Genomic DNA, 25,258 nt, shown 5'->3' with positions numbered 1-25,258 from the left:
ACTTTGGGTACTGGCTTAAAGGGAATGTGCAAGAATTTAGCAGTTACTGACTGAGTTTGGGTACTTGCGCATGAAATGCCGCTACTCGTTATGTATGTTTTGAATATTGCAGACGGGGAGAAGGGATAAGGGAAGTGGGGGCAAGGGAAATAACTACTCGTTGTGTTAGTTTGGAATGTAGCAGACGGGGAGAAGGGAGAAGGGAGGTGGGGACAAGGGGCAAGGGAAATAAACAGAATAAAAAGGGGCAGTCATATTCTTGCTAGCAGCTGGCCGGGTCCAATAATCTTGTAATATAAAAATCACACCATAAAACCTCAATATATTTCATCCAAAACAAGTTGTGATTTCACTTTACATGACGCTATAGAAATTTATTATTCAATTAACAATCCCTTTATAATTTCCTACAAATTTATTGGATTAAACTGGATTTCATGCCCTTTCTTTGATAACTCTTATATTGAATTAATTGCCCATTGTCCCCTCCCTTACTCCCTGAGAATATTCCCTGTCTTACGAGAAGTGTTTCAATAAAACCCCTTACTTCTTTTCTTAGTTCAATTACAATGGACAAAGTATATCGTATGTCCGTCAAGATCTCGTTAACCACTTATTTAGCTTTTGAGGGAAGAATTACATAGGTTCCAGGTCGGTTATTTATCGTATATAAATGATTTTATGGATATGGATGATTAAGATGGTTTTATGCTATTCTACTGCCTTTATAATCCCTTTTGGAGCGAAGTCACTAGTAAATAATAATAGTGACACAAATTGTTCTTATAAATCGTCTTTGACCTTCATAATTCTTAGGATGTTTGGGAATACTTTTATATTTTCAGCATGTATTATTTTATGATTTTGTCTCAAAATGTAAGTATGTGATTAGTTAATCTTCGCTTATATGAACATTTTATATGAAATTATGTATGTAAATAAGTAAAAATAATAAGAGATTTTGCTACTAGCCCTGTGTGAAGTTTTTTTGGCAAACGTTTTTGGAATATTATGCATATTTTTATCTCACTAAAGATGAAAAATAAATACAACTTATTCAAATCTTCTTTACAAAAAGGTACATTAAAGTAAACATAAAGATCAATTTCCTTGAAAAGTAGAATATTTTAAAATTTCTCGACACTTTATTTAGTCTCTAGATTACTAGAGTGGGGGGGGGGCGGGTAATGATTTAAAAAGAAAATTAAAAAAAATGTTGGGTTGATTTCTCATGTGTGGGTGGTGGTACCCTCCCATGAAATATTTATAAACCTTCCCAGGACAGCTACACTGTAAGAGAGAACCGTATCGTTTTAGTAGTTAGCCTTAGTGGTATCCACACAGAAACAGACATAGATTATGTCACTTTCATATAAGATAGTTTGACTTTTTAAAATTTAGATTTTTACATCTATGAACTTATTCAACTAGAGGCTTTTATTTTGTACAAAGTCGCACGCAGAATTGAATGTTTTAGTGTCGAGAATGATAACATAAATGGATTTATTATAACTTGGTTCTTACTTCAGATTATCATGTACTCTAATAAATTTAAACACGTAGCTGTCTAAAGTAACAATACCCCTCTGCCCATCCTCCTACTTTATTTCATCCCCGCCCCTCATACTGGATGAACAAAATGACACATAAATGGTGTCTAAATTGAAGAAAATTTTCTCCTGGCATAATATCCACACGTATATTATATATCCAGTAATGTATAAGTGTCAAGAATGATAAACCTATGATGCTGGTTAAGACAATACATTTTACCCGCCAACTTTAACCATAATAAATATATATGAATAGAGGCATAACCAATTAAAATATTTTACAGAAAGCTATTACAGAAATATCCGCTAGATTAGAACCAGTTCTTAGACATGCTTAAAAATCATTTATAGACAATTTTCCACGAATAATAAAATAAAAATTATAGAATTATTACCAGTTTTGGTAGACCGGGGCCTTTTAATATCAATTTAATATCCGCTGATAGCTTTCTATAAGTAAATTACTCAACTTTTAGAGATTTATATTGTAAAGGAGTACCTACAGAAAAAAGTTTCTAAATAAAGGAGTCAAGGGTGCCAAAAAGAATACCAAATGTATTTTATAGTAGCGAAGCAAAAAACACATAAATGGACAAACAGACAAAGTTATTTATATAGAAGATGTTCCGTTGTCATAAAAAATAAAGAAGAGAATATGTGGTCAATCATAAAAAATTATCAAATTCATAATTGTTTCTCTATATGTAATAAGTATATTACGTTGATTTATTGTAAGCATATCAAGATAAGACTACTTAAAATCTTTCTTAAAATTTATATTCTTAAACTGCTTCTATATGAAGATGTTTATTTCATTGTTTTGTCCCATAACTATTCATACCAACCCTTTGATTGCACAATCTTTGTCTAATTGGTCACAACAATGACAATAAGGTACAACAGTTTATGAAACGTGGTAGTCCTCTTTTAAAATTATGATTTATATTTTATAGCGAAGCTACACTATAACTTAAGAAATTTGATTATATTCAAAATAATAGGCTCTTTCCTTCAAATTAAAAGTGGACCATATAAAACTAACTGAAAGAAAATGCAGGAATAATGTAATTCTGTAGATTAAAGTTACTGGTTAAAAAATTTGGAGTATGATAATTGGAACCAAATATATAAGATTTAATAAAAGTTCCCAAAGTTTTTAAGCTACGAAAAAGAGATCGTGTTTATATTTAAAGCTTAAGATAAAAGTATAATTTACAGTCAAATGCCTGCTCCCTAAGTTAGATAATGTTAATTAAGATTTAAAACTGTTTGCTGAAGGGTGGGGGGGGGGGGTACTTCAAGGGTCTACTAGTAGTTTTGAGGGAACTTACTAAGTAATAACCAAACTTTGTATTTCACAAAGAAACATAATGTATAGAAATCCAGGGATCTAAAGGGATAAAACATAAGAAATTGATGAGCATCCCTAATGCATGATACACAAATTTCTGTAGATTACATATAGTGGTTGAAAAGTATGGATACTCAACTTTATGAACCAACCAATCAAAATTCAATAAAAGTCCCCAAAGTTGTTAAACCAATAAACAAGTAAACATTATTTTTAATCTTTGGGGACTAGTATAATAAACAGTCCATTGTCCCCTCTCGCTCAAATAGAAATGTATACCAGGCACTTAGTATTGGTAGTGTATCTTCTTCTTATTTTCACCCATGGAGTAGACCCCTTTAAAAAAATTCAAATAAAAAAACCTGTAAATTACATGAAAAAAAATAGAAGTAAAAATAAAAGTGCTCATCATCAGATTAAAAAGCTTTAGGCACTTTAATGAAATAAATAAATGTTTAAGTATAGATGCATGATTAAGACAACTACCTGTCCCAAGTGGTGGATACCCTTTTAGTCTGCTAGCAAATTGCCTTCTGTTGTTTGTAGGGACTCGACTGTGTATATATTTTTGACCTATTAGCTGATTTCAAAGACACAATACAAAATCAGAGGATCTAGTTACAAATAGCTCATGCCCTATCTATTCTTTTACTTTAATATTAAAGGTTGATTGTTTTCAAACATTTCAATCTATTTAATTTTAATTATTATCATTGGGGATGTACACTGTGCATCAATTTATTGTTCATTGTCCCATTCCTTAAGATTATTAATTTAGTTTTCTCGTATTCATTCGAATCCGGTGGATAGGAACCGGTTCTCATCCATACGAAAAAATTATATGTCTAGCATCGTATTATATCAAGCTTTCTACGAATATAAAAATGTACAATCATAAGATTAAAACCAGTTTTAAGCCGGTGCCTTCGGCACCTCGGGGTTAAAAAAACTGGTTTTAATCTTATAATTGTACATTCTAAATCCGCGGAAATCGGTTTATACTACGATGAAAGAAATAACTATTATTAACTTTGAAATAGGGCTCTTTTAATAAAAACTCAAGCGAAGTTATTTGGAAACTGGAGCTCATTGTTTATAAATGTATGTTAGTGTAATTTATGAGTGTATAATAAATATATGTAAATTTAAATGAGTGTGCGAATGTTTACACGGCTCTAAATCATTCACAATGGGGGACTAACATCCCTATACCTAACTAAGAAACACAGTGGTAAAAGGAAGATGAAGAGAGGAGTTTTTAAAATATAGAATTCATTTAATATTAATTTGCCCAAGATAGAAATGAAGTGTACGTTTTCCTAACTAATTTAATTTTTTTTAAACACGTTAAAATTTTTCAAAAATATAAAAATGTATCCTGGCCTGCTATTGGTAAATTAATTTGTATATTGGCCTATCATTGGCCATTTTTATTATATGATGTCATTTTTTCATAGGCACTATAAGAGCTTAAATTTTACAACATTATAAAAATTTAGTCGCCCCCGAACGAAGTTTAACAGTGGCTGACTGCAGATTTTAGAAAGAAAAACAATTTTTGGATGCAGATTTTTAGAAGAAAATTTCATAAATTGGGTATAAAACAATTCTATTTATCTAACACTTATAAAATGTTCGAACCTTTAACCTCAAGGTACACAGTTTTAATCATTAGCAGGGGTAGCTTTTTATAAAATACTTAAAAGAAAGAAAAATAGAAAAAAACGCTGCAATTTTTTTTGTATCAATAAATGTCCATTATACAGTTTTTTTCACTGTGCATTTGAAACACCCCAAAAATGTTTTCCCCATTTTTAAAACAATTGCCATTTATCAAGACCTTATCCTTAACTCTTTTAATTTAAGGTACTTACTTTTTAATGTCTTGAACATTGTTATTTGTTTTATTTTTAACTAGTGCCTTCGCCCCTAGTTTACCAACCCCAACAAAACTTTTTTCACAAAACAAATATAATTATTTTCTTTATAGTATTGGTTAATGTTATAGAGTTTCTATGCTTACTAAATTGTACCTAACTGTTATAGGAATTATCATGCCACGTTTGAAAGGCGTAGAAAAGCTTCGCTCTCGCCATATAAAAAAACCTAATATATTTAAAACCTAAAACACCTAAACATTAATTTGTGACCTCAGCTTATAACTTTTATAACTAATATGCATTGAGGGTTGGGATATTTGGCTGTTTATTACACTAGTTACTAAAGTCTTATAATAACCGTATTCTTATTCACTGGATTAACAACTTTTGCAACTGTTATTGATTTTTAAATACTAACTTTAATCTACACATGGACTTATTTTCTGTATCTTTATTGGAGATGTACATTAATTTATCGTCAATTGTCTTATCTCTTTAGATGCCTGACTAATATGTGTTGCTTACAAAACTCTTTTCAATTCTAAATTATTCAATTTAAACAATGTTTAATAGTTATTTCTCGTATCGTATTATAAACGGCTTTCCGCGGATATAGAATGTTAAATTATAAGATTAAAACTAGTTTTTTTTAGCCCCGTGTTGCCGAAGGCACCGGCTAAAAAAACTAGTTTTAATCTTATGATTGTACATTTCTATATTCGTAGAAAACTGGATATGATACGATGCTAGACATAGTTTTTTCGTATGGATGAGAACCGGTTCCTATCCACCGGATTCGAATGAATACGAGAAACGGTTTTCCCACAGCCAAGCAAAATTACGAAAGCCAAATTTCGAGAATGATTTAGAAATTGTTGCTTAGGTTATATCTCTTTGGGAAGGGGTCAGTTACGTCCAAAGGGAGGAGGGATGGGTTGCTGATCCTGGCCTGCAGGTCTCCAGCAAATTTTGAAAGGCTTATTAAGACAATAACCGTAGCTAAAAAGTCATATTTTGAAACATTTCAAAAACAATTTACTTAAAAATAAATATTCTTTTAAACAATTGTCCTTCAAGTGCAAAAACACAAATTTAATAACCGTTTTTTGAGTAAAAAAGGGCATAAAACAAACGATGTTAAATAACTGTCGTATAGTAAAAAAAATATTTTGTAAAAAGAAATTTTTGACCTCAAAGGGAGATAGAGGGGGTGGGCGTTTTCGGCATCCCCTCACCCCTATTATAGTCCACCTGAAGGCCCGATTTTTAGGTAAAGACATGGTAGTTTTGTAAGGCCACTTATTTAATATACATCGTGCTAGATGGTCAAGTTACAAGCGAGTAAAAAGTAAGAAATCTCAGAAGTGCAAGGATAGGTCAGTGGCTGGAAAACTAATCTACATCTCTAATATGTCAGGGAGGGAGAGGACATTGGGCTGTTTATTTCACTAGTTCCCAAAGTTTTGGGACTTTTAGTCTACATAAGGTGTAATTTTGTGTGTTATCATTGGGGATGTAAACAAACTTATCTTCAAATCTCTTAACCCTTTAGATCCCAGCTAATATATAAAATCTAACAAAGGCATACTAGTATTGGAAAAGATTAACTTTTTATCCATTGTGCTTACTCTATATCCCTGAAAATACATAATATACGCACACTTAATAAATTATAGATGATGTAAATTTTAAAACATGATAATTTATATGTAGATTATTATTTGTTGCGCTTCTAATGTAAAGATAGGGTTTGTTAGTTTCAATATTTTTTGGCTGTTTACCTCCAAGTTACCAATTATGCACATTTCCCCCCCCCCCTTTTTTTGAAACATATGTAATATATTTGAGGGGGGTCCGTCGGTTTATGTTAGGTTAGGTTAAGTTATATAAAGTACTGGGTAGTCCCGCAGGGTTAGGGCAGCAAAATGGGGGTTAGTAACCTAACCACAAAACGTTAGAAACGTCTTACAGCTTTAGAACTTACAAAATGCAGATTACTTCATAAGAAGAGACCTATAAATCACCCTTTTTTGTCAAAAGCTTGAAGAGTGATTCTAGGAACAATTAGGCATAACCTGCGAATCCACTCTATAGCAATCACCAATTGTTAATTAATCTTGAATACCCTGGGTAATAATTAGAGTCAGGTTCATATTGTGGAATTCTTCTACACAAAGTGTTTGTGCTCACATCATACTCCTGCAAACAATTTTAAATCTTTTTGATACAGTTTTTATTGGAAGCTCTTAATAGTGCCTATAAAAATGACGTCATACAATACAAATGACAAATGATAGGCTTATACACAGACTTAATTTCCAATGACAGGCTAGTATATACATGTAATTGACCAATGGTAGGCCAGTATATGCATCATTTTTAATAGTGCCTATAAAAAGTTTTTTCTTGTTGATACATTTGTTTTTTTTTGTAAGTTTACTTACTGCATCTATTGCCATTAGTGTCATATAAAAGGGAAAATGCCATCCTTATAAACCGAAAATTTGGTTTAAAAAATGTTCTCTTTCGATGGTTTGGTACTCTTTAAGGGGCCATAACTCTTGGGTACCTTAAGCCACCCAAAATACAATAAAACCTTACAAGGACCAGGGACAAGGGAAGTATTCTCTGACCAAAAAGTCTATTAAAATCACGCAATCTAATCACGAAACCTTTATGAGTGTGTAATATTATTGATGATTCAACTATTATTAAAGGGGGCTTGTAGTAATTATGTCTGAGTATAAGTTCGCTAATCTAAATTCACTAAACCTCATCAAATGTTTGTAGATTATTAACAGGGATCGGCAGCCGCACGTAAGCCGCGTGTAAGCCTCAGTGATATTGTCATTTTAATACTATAATATTCAGCTGGATGTATAAAACTGCTCTTTAGCAGACAATCCTTCTTTCTGAAATTTCTTTTTCTGCTCACAAGCAGGTTTAAAAGTGAGGCTGAGGCGCGGCTGCCGAACCCTGATTATTAATGTTATTAGCAGACCGATTTAAAAAAAATAACACAGTAGGGAGATTAAAAAAACATTTTTAAATACTTCCCAAAAATAATATCTTTAAATATTTTTCCTACCCATAAAATTTTTAACTGTTTAAAGACAAAAAACAAAATATTTTGACAAATTTTTACTTTGGCTCATTTTCAAACACTTCCTAATTAACCCTTTAGAGCAAGTTAAAGTAAAAGTTTCAAATTGATTCAATAACTTAAAAACATCTTACTTTAAAGCTCAAAAATAAAATCCTTTGCTCATTACTTATTAAAACAAGGATGACAACATCTATAAAAGCGAAGCTTTGAATTGGAAGGAAATCGAACATTAACACTTATAGAGTGACAGAACTGAATAAACTGAACATATGTCTATGCAAAATTGTAAGTAAATTTGTTGCAAAACTTATTAAATACATGTTACTGTTTAAGGACATACTAACGTTTTTAAGACTAGTTATAGAGAAGCTTCGCTTATAACACTATACCTTGTTGTAATAGGAATCAGTATTAAAAAAATCAGATGACTAGGATTATTTGAACATATAAAGATTTGTTGTAAAAAAAGTAAAAAATCAGCTTGTTTTAAATAGACGTACGGACTTTCTAGTAATGATTATAGAGTTGCTGCGCTTATCAATTTGTACCTAACTGCTATAGGAATTAGCATTTGAAGTTTGAAATCGAAAGGACAATCCTAACCTTTTTAGATTAACAAAAAAAGCTAACTGTAACGAATGGACGTACGGACGGACTTACGGACCGACCCTAATTATAGAAAAGCTTCTTTTAAATAGACGTACGGACTTTCTAGTAATGATTATAGAGTTGCTGCGCTTTCGAATTTGTACCTAACTGCTATAGGAATTAGCATATAAAGTTTGAAATCGAAAGGACAATCCTAACCTTTTTAGATTAACGAGAAAAGCTAACTGTAACGGATTGACGTACGGACGGACTTACGGACCGACCCTAATTATAGAAAAGCTTCTCTTTTAAAAAATAAATGACCTAGAAACATAAAGAACTAAATTCTATTTGACGATCAACTTAATTTAATATAAATCATAAAAAAACATATATTGGTGCCTTACCACAAAGTTGCCTATCAAGCACTGATCCCCCTCCTTATTTGAATTATATCTTTTGGTTTCTTTAATGCTATACCAAGACTCCCTCACCTTTGGTCGTTTACAATTTGTTTTAAATTAATGGTCGGGAAAGTGGGGATTCTGTGCTCTACAAGGCACTGTGGGGGAAATTCCCCATATTTTAAATTCTGTGAAAAGTTTGTAAATGTTAATATTCGGAGAAGATTGGTTGTTTTTAGTATTGCAGTACATAATAAATCATGATTTCAGGGAAGCTTCTAATTTACATTACCCATTTCGCCACTTCCCTCCAACTTGTTTCACAATTAGAGGCAAGAAGTTGTCAAGAAATACCAAATTAAACCACAACATATATTATAAAATTTAGGATTTGGAAAAGAATAGTTATGTAGTTCAGAATTTTATTGATAGGTGTCGTAAAAACTTTTTTTATGTAAAATTTTTAGATGAGATAAATATCTAAACAATCTTAAATATTTTTGAAAATATTACAGCTATCCACTCTTTGGGATTTTCAATAAATTTTGTTCACTATTAAACATATAATTTACGAGTAGTCTATGATTTAGACAAAATATATATAATATGTAAAAAGCATTATTCAACTCGTTCATCTCAAAACTAAACATGGAACTAATCTCTGACTCTCATTTTTGCATGGCTTGTAGTAAAGTGAGCAAAAACTAATAAAATAATGCTTGAGATTCTTATCAAATTCTGCCAAAAGTTGCATAATCTCATCATCTAGTTTTAACTGGAAATCTATGAAATCAGCTCTAAAGCATTGTTTGCCAGAATAGCCTTCCCTTGTCCCTGACAAGGACTGATATGAAACGTTTCATAAAAAAAATCAATTGTTCGTGTTAATAAATGTATTAAGTATAGATGTATAACTCAGACAACTTTGTGGATCCAGTTTTGGGGACCTTTTTCGTCTGCAAGCAAATTGCCTTTTGCTCTTTTGTAGTGAATTGGCTGCGTTTATACTTCTGACGCTATTGGTTGATTTCAATGGCCCAATGAAAGTCGGTACATGGTTCACGGGGTTAGGACATACAGTTGTCAAACTCTTTCCCCCTCTGTTATTTTACTTTAACTTTTGGTTAGCGAAACATATAAACAACAAGGGTGACAACATCCATAAAAGCGAAGCTCTGAAACGATATAACAGACGAACATTAACTTTTGTTCAGTGTCAGAACTGAATATACAAAATATGAAAATATAAGGTTTGACAAAATTATACTTAAATTTGTTGCAAAACTTCTTAAATACAGAATTCTGTTTAAGCACATACTGACATTTTTGATACTTGATTAAAGATATGCTTCGCTCATAATATTGTACCTTATCGTAATAGGAATCAGTAATCAAAAAATCAATCGAGTGATATAAAAAATTGTTATTAAAAAAGTAAAAAAATCAACATGTTTAAAATGGACGCACGGACATTCTGGTAACGATTATAGAGTTGCTACGCTTTCTAAATCGTACCTAACTACTACAGGAATCACCATGCAAAGTTTGAAATCGATAGGACAATTCTAACATGCCTAAATTAACGAATAAAAGCTAACTATCTCGGACGGACGGACGGACCGACCCTAATTATAGAAAAGCCTCGCTTTTAAAATCTAAAAAAAGATTTTTCCTGAAGTTTTCTGTTAAGCTCGTTATTTCTATCAGCATATGACCTAGACAAAATTTAAAAACAATTAAGGTTGCTGTTTTCCCTGTCACTTATTGGTCAGCCTGTTCATCCAGAAGGAGGGGATTGTGTAATGGGGTGAATCGTTATTATACAATTTATTAGAGTACATGATAATCTGCTGTAAGATCCAAGTACTTATATTTACATTAAAAAATCTTTAGACCAACCGACAAATATAAATTATACAGTAGCTTAGCTACTAAAGATTAAGAGAAAAAATAATTCCAGTACGGCATCGAAACCGAACGGGTTCTCAGTAATACTGCAAAATCATGTATAGCATCAAAATACAAACAATTTTCCACGAATATTAAAATTAAAATTATAAAATAATACCAGTTTTTTTAACACGTTTCTTCGGCCCCTCGTTGCTTACAAAACTGGTTTTAATCTCATTTCATTTTAATATCCGCAAAAAGCTGTCTATAATACGATGAGATAAATAACTATTCACCTTTGTTGATAGTTAGTAGAGTTGTTGGCTTTAGCTTCCAAATTTTCTATGTAGGACTGATATCTAAACAAGAATGATTACGTTTATATTATAAAAGGCGCAGCAATAAAAAATTAACAATATACATATTTATATACGCACTAGTGTGGCCCCTAAAAAGTATTTTGTAAGGTTTACAGCGCATATAATCTTGATGAATTATTAAAAGAAGCATATGTTCTTCTTCTCTATACATTTCCACACCAGAATATATATATCAGATGTAAACAATATGGGCTGCAAACCCTTAAAAATACTTTTTTGGAGTCAAACTGTAAAGAAGAATGAAGTGTTAAAGAAATAACTTTATAAGCATTTTGCATGGAAATAAAATAAATAAATAGATTTGATAGAAAAATAAAAAAAAATTAAGCCTAACACAGTTAGGGAGTTGAAAACATTTTTTTAGAAGCAGAAATATGATCTATGATTATGGTTTGGACCTTCTAAAACTGTAATCTACCTTTCCACTTTCCCCTCTCTTGGTGAAGATATCTTCAACGCCGATTCGATTTTTGAAATGTAAGATTCTACTTTCCCTTCTCTTGGTGAAGATATCTTCAACGCCGATACGATTTTTGAAATGTAAGATTCCACTTTCCCCTCTCTTGGTGAAGATATCTTCACCAAGAGAGGGGAAAGTGGAAGGGTAGATTACAGTTTTAGAGGGTCCAAACCATAATCATAGATTATATTTCTGCTTCTATAAAAATGGATTCAACTCCCTAACTGTAACAAATGTGATGGGATTCATTGTAAATTATCATATTTCTTCTTCCCAGGAAAACCAAACAAAAAAAATTTGTGCCAATCGAGCACTAAACCCCTTACGACTTATTTTTTAAATATTTTAAAAACTGGTAGGTGTAGTGTTTTTTTTCTAACACATGCAAAAGGATGGGTGTTGCTCTAACCTAACCTATCCAAAGGAAATAAAAAAATACAAGCCTCTTTTTTTCAATTATATCAAACTAAAGGAGGGGGGGGGGGGATTATGTCCTCTACATGGCATTTTGAGGGAAACCGGTGAAATCACCTTGTCATAGATGAAACAATGCTTTCCGTTCTTTTTTCTTGTCTCAATTCACCTAGAAAATATGAAAAATTAATATAAACAAGAACTAAAACATCCATAATAAGCAGATATTTAAAGAGATAAGACAAAGGCAGATAAATTGATGTACATACTCAATGACTATATACAAATTTACCCTTCTGATAATTATGATTAGTAATTGAAACGTCTAAAACCAAACAATAAAAATTAATTAAAAGTCTCCAAAGATGTTGAGCCAACAAATAAGAAAAAGTAATCAATATCCATCCTTTGTATAACAAAAAAATCTTGTAAATTTTAGTAAAAATATTCATTTGGAAAGGCTACAGTTACCCCATCTCCCACTCCATTTAAATTTAAGTTCTAAAAAGTCTTTTTTTAGGCTATAATAGATTAGACAATTTTCAGTCAAGGAGGGGCACCAGAACCCAAGTTTTATAACCACGTAATCTAATTCGTTGTCTTGATTGGTTGGTTCCAAACTAGTAGTGTCCAAACTTTTCAACCAATAGTCTTATTTTATCGTTTTAGATCCATGCGTTTGTTGACAAGCCTTGGTTGAAGCTCCTGCCATATTTAAAGAGCTATAGAAGAAGTTGGGGTATGTAAAATATGGTCTACTTTTTGTATGTGCGATTATTCCGACATTTTTGTATTAACTTATGTTGTAAAAAAAATGCAGCGAGATTCTTAGGGAAACCATTAGACGAACTTTTTGCAGACTATTCAGAAAAATCCTCGAGAATTAAAAGACGAGACAAATAGAAGTTTATTTGGATCATGGAAATAAAACGAAGTAGTGGGCTTCATCGTTATTCTAACGGTTGCTTTGGATAGGTTAATTTAGGTTAGGTAAATGTTTATAACTAATAATTAATAATAGGAAATAGGATAGGATAGAGCCCCTTGCAGTGCAGTGGCTAGAATTGGAGAAAGACTACCATGAAAATACAAAGAAACCAGCTACTTCATTTACTTTCCATGATTCGTTTAGTTTAAAGGCCAGAAATTAAGTAAAAGTAACAATTAAAAAACTTTGATCTGTTGGGCTGAAGCAATTACCCCTTTTGTAGACAAAGAGTATTGGTGGAAACGTATGTACATTGCTAGATTGTATCAACCAATCAGGATTTCAAAAAAACAACCAAAGTTTTTAAGCCAACAAATCAAAAAATGTGTTTATTAAATAGTAGAATTTAAAGTTTAATGACCGTTTCTCAATCGACGCTCAGACGCGCTCCACTAAAAAAATCCGGGAAAACATTTGATTTTTCATGAAAAATTCTGGCACTAGAATTGAGTTGATGAAAATTGCTTATTGAATTAGTTTTATGAGTATTTCCTCTCCTCTTTCAATAGCGAGGCTATTCTATATTTTGCCTCTATTCTGTTCGTCTGTACGATAAGATACACTGCGAATTTTAAAAGAAAAAAAGTTGACCCTCAAAATTTCACCTTAAAGTGATACTTTTCTGATAGTTTATAGCCCACTAACTCATAAGCAGTAAGAATTCAAATCCATTAAGTCCCTTCTAACGAGATATTGGCAACTTTTTGCACACATTTTTGCAAACGGCAATTATTTCCTTTATTTGAAGTTTTGGATAATAACATTTTCATAAAAGTTTTCAGTAATAATCATTTAAGATCCATTGTTGAGAAAAAATAACTGAAAAAATGTGTTTCCATGCAAAATAAGCTTAAAATCTAATGATTTTAAATATTTGCGATTTAATGGTAAAAAAGAATATTTTTTTCTTTTTGATAGCCTGAATATGTTTAATTTTGTTTTTTATATAATCTATTCTTTGAATAGACATGCATATTCTTGCAGATTTTTTAAAAAATTTAAAAAATCAAAAATCGAAATTAATCAAAATTTATCTATAGCCTTTGAAAAATACTTTTGATATTTTTAACCTATATAATCAATAAAATCAATGAAAAATAAAAAAGTTTTATAAAACAAACTTTTGGAAAAGGTTTAAGATAACTTCATAAAATTAGCATTTAAGTAGTATATTTTTCTTGTCTATTTTAAAAATGCAAATTAAACATAGTTAACGAATATTTAATTAGCAAGAATAGTAATAGAATATTTCAATAACTACTTAAACCTTTTTGTGGCTATGTTATTTATTTAAACAGAAAATCTATTTTGTCAGAAATATACAAATAATGAAATATTTTCAAACAAGCTTGCAAAATAAAAACATAATTTTATCAAACTTCCTCACAGTTTTTAGAAGATATTGTTGTAAAATATTAATTATTAAAATAAAATCTTTAATTTACAATGTTTAAAACACCTAAAAGTAAATTCTAAGCAAAATTAGATTTATTCTCTAGATTTAGAGTAGCTGCGCTACTTAAAAAAACCTCTAGTATTGAAACCTACAGCTGATCAAAAATCAATAGTCATAAATTGGTGGTTTACAGATATCTAAACATTTATATACACCTTACAGATTTAATTTTAAGATGGAATGTAAAGTATATTATACGAGATGTCATTTAGTCAAATTTTAAACAAAATAATTTTCATTAATTCATTAACAAAAAATAATGTTATAAATTTAAACTCACAAAGAGACTATTGTGCATTTTATTCTGCAATCTGATTCAAAACAAAAATTTTTTCTCATTCAAGTCAGGGATGAGTTTAGTACCAAAAAAAATTAAACAAGTTGAAATACTTTTAATTTAATTTGATATTATTGTATAATATTTTCTTTTATATATAATTTAAGAAATATATTTATAAAATATTTACCTGTCATAAAGACGACATATAAAAACAACATCCTTATAAGGAAATTAAAATCTATTTTCAAAATTTTCAAATTCATTTTATGGTTAAGAAGGGACGAGAAGGATTTGAAATTCAACATTAACTTGTTATTTTGCTTGTATATTTATCATATTTGTTTACAGTTTATTGGTAAAGTTTGGTAATACTTTATTTCGAGTCTATCATGCAGTGGATAGCACAGTCATAGTGAGTCTTTGAAGCATCTTATAGTGTCTAATAAAAATAGTATCATACAATTCAAATGGCCAATGATAGGCCAGTAAACATTTTAATTGACCAATGGTAAAATGTATACTAACCTAAAATTAGTCATTTTTTATTAAGCACTATAAACTGCTTCCTAAACTTTGTATGATTAGTTTTGCCTAATTTACAGTGTTTAATTTCAAGCAATTTTTTCATGTTTTTTATATTGCATTGAAGTGTAAAAAGTAGGGGAGAAGGAAAAGAAAAGGGATTTGGAAGTGAAGGGAAGAAAAGGGGAAGGGGAAGTAATGGCAGTGTGAAGGAAAGACTTTACAGAATGATAGACAGACAGACAATTTAAAAGCATCTTCAATACGATTAACATTCTAATTTTTAAAAAATGTTTATTTGTTTTTCTTGGATGTTGCATTTCTTGTTAAATATTGAATTAGTTTTATGAGTCTTTTCTTTCCATTTTACAATGCATATTTTAACACGCATAAACCGACTTTGAAATCAATCTAAAATGTTGAACCCTCAAACTAATATAATTCTTACCTACTTAACCTAACCTAACAAAAAAATCAATATTTTTTTAATATGTGTTTATGTTTTATTTTCGTAGTAAGTTAAATTGATGCAGATAACTAACAATCTGATGTTTAAACTAAGTTTAATTTAAACAAGGATGACAACATCCATAAAAGCAAAGCTCTGAAACGGTAGGACAAAAGAACATTAACGGTTGTAGAGTGTCAGAACTGAATAAGCAGAATATATTAATGTGTAAGTTTTGACAAAATTCCATGTAAATTGGTTACACACTGCTTAAAGGACATACTAACATTTTTAGGACTTGATTATAGAAATGTTTCGCCTATAATATTGTAGTTTGTTGTCCTAAGAACTGTGTACTTTATTCATAACTTTTCCCCTGATATTTACAATTGCACAAGTGGTTAAGGCGTTTTAAATATATTCCTTACCAGCGAACTAAAGGGATAAGACAATGGCCGATAAATTGATGTACATGATGATACACAAGACACCACTTCTGTAGATTTAAATAAGTGGTTAAAACACTCAACTTTAACATTCATTAGAGTCTAGTTAAAGTTGGTAAGCCAGCGAATAAGAAAACGTTATTATAAAACTTTGGGGACTAGTGATATAAACAGCCCATTGTCCCCTCTCATTCTCTCTGATTGCTTACATTGTAGTATAAATGCTAAAAAGAAAATCACAAAACCTTTGCATGAAAAATTATAACATTTGTATTATGACTAACAGACCAAGTAAATTATGTCAGGGAGGGAGGGGATATTGGGCTGTTTATTACACTAGTCCTCAAAGTTTTATAATAACGGTTTCTTTTTCATTGGGGACCTTATTAAATTTTAATTTGTTTGTTCATTAAATTAAATGACCATGCAAATGTTTCAACCACAAACAAAATGGGGTAATTTTGTATATTATTATTGGGGACCTACATCAATTTATTGGCCATTGTCTTATCCCTGAAAGTATACTAAATATTTACTTAAAATTGCGGTTACTCATAAAGAGAGATAGATGGGCATTACTAATTATAGAGTAGCTTCCACAATGATGATACACAAAATTAGAATAAAATTAGTGGTTGAAACGTTTGAACGCTAAATTTAATGAAATAACAAATAAAAATTCAATGAGGTCCCCAAAGTTGTTAAGCAAATAAATAATAAAACGTTATTATAAAACTTTTGGTACTAGTGTAATAAAATAATATTTAAATATTACCTAATTCTTTGCTTCTAACAGCTGACTTGGAACTAAAAAAAACAATGAAATATATTTTTTGATTATTTTTTAGGGACGGAGAATATTGTAACTCAGGGATCTAAAGGGATAAGACAATGGCTGATAAATTGACGTACACCCCAAATCATATTGCATACAATTACCATTTCTGTAGATTACAATTATTGGTTGAAACGTTTGGACAATAAACTTAACAGAACAACCAATCACTTAAATCATAAATTATTTATCGTACTGTATTATAGACAGCTTTTCGCGGATAATTAAACGAAAAATTATAAGATTAAAACCAGTTTTATTAGCCCAGAGGGACCAACGTGCCATATAGGGTTATAAATCCATTATAAATAGCTTTTCTACTAAGAATTGTGATTTATAATTATTGTAAAGATTTATTTTTAAAAGGCGGCAGTTACCATTATCATTATCTTTATTTATGCATGGATGTTTATTCTCATAAATAGTTAGAAACAAACATGGGAAAATTTTCCTTATCAAATAATTAAAAGTTAGAATTTTTATATAAATGAAAAGATACCCCCTACAATAAATAGCCTAAAACCTGGACAAAAACTAGACTCGACTTAAAAATCTATTTAATTGGCCGATCACAATTACACACAGACCACCTACTACTGTAGTCTATAGTATTTTAATATACACCATTTCTTTCTAAGAATAGTGTTTTCTGTTAATGTTGAAAAGAATCAACATTAGACTTGTGTGGTCTCCATACTTTACTCTGGTAAAATATCTTATTTTATAATGGCTAAATCATGCCTACTCCCCTCCCTCCAAGTTTGAATTTAATGATGATCCAAAGTTTTGAGTTTATTTATAAGTTTTTTAAGGAATCTAAATGGATATGCCGATAATTTGATGTATATTCTCAATGATTATACACAAAATTACTACCCCTTCTGTAGATTACAATGAGGGGCTAGATTCACACAAGAATTGTCTTCTTTCTGGGGAGGGGGGGGGGGGGGTTTAAATACTCCACTTGTGGTATAAGAGAATCTGTCTAAATATCTCTTTTATGTTTAATATATTAATGCATGGTGCTTCTAGCTTGTTTTATTCAGATGAAAGGACTTTGCTACATGATTCTGTCAGGTTTTAGACAAGGTTTAGCTTTTATAAAGTGACTAGCGGTTGTATGAGATCTGTATCCAAAATTTTAAGAAGTGGGTAGGCTTTAAAATCTATAAATAAAATATCCTAAAACCAACCCAGGGCCTATGTGAAGCTTCTCTTAAATGGAGAACTCAATCAGTAGTAATTTATATCTTAAGCTTCAGACAAAAAAAACCTAACTACTTTTTATATTAGGTTATAACATATAAGAAGGAGGATGTATGTCAGTTTGCTTATTTGTATAGAAGGATATCGTTGATAGCAAAACCGATATGGTTCTTCTTTACTGTTATGATTATTAGGGTTGGGCCGGATATCCGGTGTTTAGGTTATATATATAAAGTTTAACTTTATGTAAATTTATATAAGATTTCTGAAGAAATTTTTTTTTTACTACTTTAATATCTGGTAATTTGGCCGGTTATTCGGCCGGATATTCGGTAATTTGGCCGGATAACCGGTTATTTACCGGATATCCGGCGTTGGCATGATATCCGGCCGGTTACCGAATATCTGGCATTTGAAATCAGCCGGATATCCGGTATCCGGATAAAAAAGTATCCGGCACAACCCTAATGATTATTAATTCTATTATTTTTCATACCCAGCTTGTTAAAATATAAAGCTAATTCTTTTATAGAGACTTGAATTATATAAAGTGAAAAAATTTGATGTACATAGAGATAGAGTTGATAAAAAACTTTGCTGGTTAAAAAAGTGTTTATTCTTCAGTTTAAGATAAAAGGAAGCGGTGGTTTCTTTCAAACTGACAAATCGAGCAAAGGAAGCCCCTTTATATTGAAATGATCTGAAATAGAATTTCGTTTGTTTGTTTATTACTTTAGGCTTAGAGTATCCACTTCCCCCCTAAGGGGTTTGGAAATGGGAAAAAATAGGGGGGGGGGGAGGGGGAGGGTTCAGTCCGCTAGGTTCTTTCAGGGAAATCACTTATAAAAAGTTCTTACAAGAGATCTGTAGATAGCAGTGACGTACATCAGAGTTTTGTCAAAAAATTGTGAATTTTATAGAGGGGGGAAGAAATCTAAATTAATTTAAAAGTCAATAGATACTCTATAATGGTAAATAAAATTATTGGAATGAATACTTAAAATATTGAAAATTGATTCATTCGATTGTTCTACAAGATCTCAAAAAGGGCTGATTGGATTGCTATTGTCCTCCCCCCAACCCCCCCCCCCCCCACCCCCCCTCCAATTAATCATAATAACTATTTTGCAGTTTTATTACACTTTTAATTCCAATGTTGCATCAGCGAAATTGTTAGCTGAATCATGGCATTTGCGCAAGTTATAAAACACTCAGAAATCAGATTATAGGATGCACTTCTGAGAGCTTAGCTTTGCTTTAACTACATATATTAAGTTTTATTGGGATGAATTACAGTAGCGATCCCCAATAATGATGAAAAAATCTACCAGAGAGGTGGTTTCTTAAAAAAAATTGCTGCACTAATCGCTTAGTAGGGCAAAATTGTTTTCGTAAAAATCCTCAAAAATCACATAAAAAATCTACAAAAATTAAATAAAATCTTATGTTCAGAACCCTTTTATGATTTTGTTTAATTTTTGTAGATTTTTAATGTGATTTTGGTGGATTTTTCACGAAAACAATTTTGCCCCACTAAGCGATTAGTGGGGCAATTTTTTTTTAAGAATCCATCTCAGATCTATAGATTAAATTATTATTAACAGTTTAAACATTGCTAGTTTGAACTAACCAATCAAGCTTTGATACAAGTATTTAATGTTTTTAAGCCAACGAATGAGAAAGCATTTTTTAAAAACATACGCGCATTATATACATTTCTAGTATACATTTTCAATTTTTTTTTAGAACAAACACATGCTTGTTTATTGCTACTTTACTATCTAAACATTTTTTTTAAAGTGAAGCTTTTCTATATTTGGGGTCGGTTAGTAGGTCCGTCACAGACAAATAGCTCTTTTTGTTAATTTAAACAGGTTAGAATTGTCCTATCGATTCCAAACTTTGCATGATGATTCCTGTAGTAGCTAGGTACAATTTAGAAAACGTAGCAACTCTATATTTTTAACTAGAATGTCCGTACGTCCTTTTTTAACATGTTGCTTTTTAACCTTTTTAACAACTAATCTTTTTATAATAAAATTATCCGATTTTTCTTATTTTTGGAATACTCATTCCTTTAACAATGAAATACAATATTATAAGCGAAGCATCTCTATTATCAAGTCCTAAAATTGTGAGCATGTCCTAAAACAATATCCAAGCATACCCTTAAACAATATCCTGTATTTAAACATTTTTTCAACAAATTTACTTACAATCTTCAACTTTTATTAATTCATATTGTGATTATTCAGTTCTAACACTCTACAAGTGTTAATTTCCGTTTGTCCTACCGTTTCAGATCTTTGCTTTTATGGATGATGTCATCCTTGTTCAAATCAAAATAGAATTGTAAATGTAATTTTTACATCATTATAAAATGCCTTTAGAAATTTTTGATGCAATAACAATTGAATTTTTTTGTTAAACCCCCCCCCCCCAAAAAAAAAAAAAATAAATCAGTTTTGTGGAAAAACTGTTGATGTTCATTGGGGCCTATAAAAATAACATTGTTCCTCTATTTTTTCTTTTTACTATCCGCGGAAAGCTGTCTTAAATACAAAACGATAAATGATTTTTCAGAATGACAAAAACTGGTTTAATCCAGTGGAAATTAATTGGTTTAAAGCTATACTAAAAATATGTTATTTAGGTATTATGTAGCCTGTCAATCAGTTTTATGTATTTCTGGAGCTATTATGCAAGTATTTACCTATTACAATATAGTTCATCTAGAACAACCTCCAGTCTGTCAATCACTTTATATATTTCTGGAGCTATTATGTAGTATTTACCTATTAGAATGGAGCTCATCTAAAACAACCTCCAGTAAGTCAATTACTTTATATATTTCTGAAGCTATTATCTAGTATTTACCTATTAGAATGGAGCTCATCTAGAACAACCTCCAGTCTGTCAATCACTTAATAGATTTCTGGAGCTATTATGTAGTATTTACCTATTAGAATGGAGCTCATCTAGAACAACCTCCAGTCTGTCAATCACTTCATAGATTTCTGCGTCTCTCCATGCTAGGCGAAGCTCCTAAAATGTAAACATTTTAATATATAGGGATATTTAGGGCTATAAAAATATATGATAAATTTATTTAAATCCCCAATGATAATAAACAAATTTACACTGTATATAGACTTTTGACACTACTAATTCAGAACCAACCAATCATAATTTTTCAAAAGTAACCAATCAAAATTAAATAAAAGTAAAAGGATCAGTATCTATCTATCTATCTAACCTCCATGACATTCATATTGAAATCAGACACTTTTATTAAACTATCTATCTATTTATTTGCCTATTTATCTATATATCTATCTTACCTACGTGACAAACTCTAGCTGCAAGATTGAAATCAGACACCTTTATCAAACTATCTATCTATTCATTAACCTCGCAGTATCTATCTATCTAAGCTACATGACAGTCTCTAGCTTCAGAGATTGAAATCAGACACCTTTATCAAATTATATATCTATTTATTTTTATTCATCTATCAGTATCTATCTAGTTATCTATTTTTTACCTATCAGTATCTATCTATCTAAGCTACATGACAGTCTCTAGCTGCAAGATTGAAATCAGACACCTTTATCAAACCCACCAGAAAAATAGACGTACTAGAAGGGAGGAAAAGGCCATGGACTGCAAATTAAAATTGGTATCCAAAGTTTTATAACAGAGTTATTTTATACTTTAACTCAAATACTGACTTTTGTTGTTTTCAATTGGTTTGTTCTGAGCTAGATTTTTAAATCATTTCAATGGTGCGCTAAATCACCCCGCGCACCATTGAAATGATTTAAAGATCCAGCTCTGATTTAATAGTGTCCAAACATTTTAACCAATAATTTTGATTTACAGAGGTGATAGTATTATTTATCATTATTGAGTAGTTACATCAATTTATCAATTGTATTAAGACTTAAGATCTCCGGGTAATAAATTGGATACGTTGAATGGGAGTTTGTCATTACAAAAGACGTTAAAAATTGTTAGGGGAATGCAATGATGTATAAGAAGGTATAATTTATCACTATTCACAGGATTTGCTTTAGTTCAAGACTCGAACACATACTTTCTTTGACAACTAGTGGAAGCGCTGACAGTTTGCCCCATCGACCCTCTATTTGTAATATTAATTTATAATGCTCAGCAAATTTTAGCACTTTGATTTGGGATTCAACTAAACCATATGATAAAATAAAATGATATCTATCTATCTATCTTATAAGGAACGTAATATAATACTATCAACTAAAGAAAGGTTTGTAGAACTCAAAGCTATAATGCAGGGATTGGACAATAATTATAATATTTTTTCAAATTTAAATTTCATTTGACTTTTATACTAATAAATCAATGGTCAATTTGGGTATGTTTTGCTATTTTAAGTTAGTTCCTACTAAAATGGCGAAGCTACTCTAAAGTTATGTCCGTAACTCTATGGCGGAAATATAATTTAAAATTTTTTTTAGTGATTATCAATTAATCGTCTATCAATCTTTTACTTCATTATTTTGACACCACTGATATCTATAACACAAAGTAGAATGATGTCTGTCCGTCTGTCTGTCTGTCTGTCCGTCTGTCTGTCTGTCTGTCCGTCTGTCTGTCTGTCCGTCTGTCTGTCCGTCCCTTAAGATCTCGGTAACCACTGAACCGATCGGATTCTACTCTTCAGGGAATATATCTACTGGTCCTGTAGTGGTTTTAGGCTATTTTCTTGGGGGGTGGGACACCCCCAACCCCCCCAAAAAATGAAACAAATCTTCCCTAATTTTTTTTTTTAATTATTTAAATTAGTTGTGGAGTGGGGGCTTCTCATCAGGTACTTAATATTTTTTTTAAATTATTTAAAATTTGTGGGGGCATCTTCAGAGGTAATTTAATTATTTTTTTTACTTTAATTACCTCTTGGGGCACAGCCCCTAAAGGCTAGGGGCGAAGCCGCTAGTTATCATTATAATTCATTTTGTTCGTTTGTACATCTATGAATTTTTTTGCTTCGCTATTTATGAAGGTTGTCATACTTGTTCAAATAATAAATCTATAAGATATATAACCAAACACCTACCTGGTTCCCCCTATTGGGGACCTTTTTCGTCTGCTAGCCAATTGCTTGCTTCTCTCTTGTAGCGGCTGTGTTAACGTTATTGGTTAATTTAAGAAAACCAAATTGAAAGTCGGCACAGGGTCATCAGGGTGGGAACATACAGATTTTAACCTCTATTGTTTTACTTTAATGTTTAAATCTTAATTTGTGATTAGAATGCAGAGCAGAAAGGGGCACAGACAATTAGTAGGTTATGATAATATCTTGATAAAAACTAAATTATTTACATGCACCAGCTAAGTTTGGGCTTTGATAGACTAGAATGCCATGTTACATAATAAAGCTAACACGGATGACAACATCCATAAAAAAAAATCAGAAGGAACGACAAACTAACAATAACTCTTGTAAAGTATCAGAACATTAATTTGTAAGTCTAAACAAAATTGTGCATAATTTTGTTGCAATATTGCGTAAATTTATGTAAGGACAAACTATCATTTTTAGGATTTAATTGATAAATTAATAGATGATTTGCTTATAATATTAAACCTCGTTCTCCTAGGAATCATTATTCCAAAAATCAGATGAATAGGATAATTATATCATACAAAAAGAAGTCATCAAATGGATGAGAGAAGAAGTGGAAAAGGAAACACATAAAAAAATAGATTTATTAACGTCACATGGCTATTTTTAGTAATGACTTAAGTTCCACTCCAGTGAATTTATCATTAATTTAAAATCTTTGAAAATCCTAACTATTTAAACAAAGTTAGTTAACTGTGTGCATATAACTCTTGTGACTTCTTGAAACATATCTTTGAATTAAATTTATAGCAGTGTGGACTCTGATTCCCAACTACTACAATCTAACAAGAATAACATGTTTCATTTTGACGCAACTTATGCTCCAAAGCTTTGTTTTATCTAATAGTTCAAATTCAAGTAAATTTGAAACTAAATTATAGTAATATCGATAGTGTGTCAGCCATGGCTACCTTTATTGAATGCCATGCAGTCGATATAACATCAATTGCCATTTGATAGAATTCAATAGTCAATCATGACGACCCTTATTTAATGTCATTTATTAGACATAAACCATAGAAAGTATTTTTGTCAAAAGAGATAAGGCAATTGCTTATAAATTGATGTACATCCCCAATAATACATCACAAAATACCCCTTCTGTAGATTACAATTGCAACGTTTATAGACTTAACTTAATGAGCCAAACAACCAAAATTTATTAAAAGTCCCCAAAATTGTTAAGTCAACGATTAAGAAAACGTTATCATAAACCTTTGAGGACAATTATGATAAATATCCCAATGTCCCCTCCCTCCCTGTATTGATATATGTAATATATATTCTTCGGACGTTATCTTAACAAGATAAAAGGAATCAAGACTTTAGTGGTGGGCCTTAATCAGGAACCCAGAGATAGATAATCAAAACAAAATATAATTTTCATAAATAATAAGACCGATATAGGTAAAATAAGGATGACAACATCCATAAAGGCGAAGCACTGAAAAGGTAGGACAAACTGACATTAAGACTTGTATAGCGTCAGAACTGAATAATCAGAATTAGAAAGTATAAGAGTCGAAGTAAAATTGTAAGTAAGTTTGTTGAAAAACTGCTTAATATAGGATAATGTTTATGGACATACTTACATTTTTATGACTGGATTATAGAGTTGCTTCGCTTATAATATTGTTCTTTGTTGCACCAGGAATCAATATACCAAAAATCAGATCAAACGGATAATTAGATCACATAAAAATTTGTTGTTAAAAAAGTAAAAAAATCAACATGTTTAAAATGGACGTACGGACATTCTGGTAATGATTATAGAGTTGCTACGCTTACTAAATCGTACTACAGGAATCATCATGCAAAGTTTAAAATCGATAGGACAATTCTAACATGCCTAAATTAACGAATAAAAGCTATCTATCTCGGACGGAC

At 30.9% G+C, this 25,258-nt stretch overlaps 1 protein-coding gene across 1 annotated transcript in view; it reads right to left on the bottom strand.

Annotated features, from left to right (window-relative positions):
* The window catches only part of LOC145333232 (uncharacterized), a 58,739-nt gene that overhangs the window by 7,431 nt on the left and 26,050 nt on the right, over positions 1–25,258 (bottom strand). Inside the window, exons 5-10 of the mRNA XM_080178371.1 lie at positions 21,167–21,252; positions 16,942–16,973; positions 12,144–12,195; positions 11,069–11,131; positions 10,558–10,597; positions 6,910–6,986 (exon numbers count right to left, since the gene is read on the bottom strand). Coding sequence (XP_080034497.1) covers positions 6,910–6,986; positions 10,558–10,597; positions 11,069–11,131; positions 12,144–12,195; positions 16,942–16,973; positions 21,167–21,252 — 350 coding nt within the window. The remainder of the gene's footprint in view (positions 1–6,909; positions 6,987–10,557; positions 10,598–11,068; positions 11,132–12,143; positions 12,196–16,941; positions 16,974–21,166; positions 21,253–25,258) is intronic.

This window comes from Acartia tonsa, chromosome 12 (genome assembly GCF_053477335.1).
Source record: "Acartia tonsa isolate MP-2025a chromosome 12, ASM5347733v1, whole genome shotgun sequence".
Lineage (NCBI taxonomy): Eukaryota > Metazoa > Arthropoda > Copepoda > Calanoida > Acartiidae > Acartia > Acartia tonsa.
Note: the sequence above shows the minus strand (reverse complement) of the source record. Positions and strands in the feature narration are given on the sequence as shown.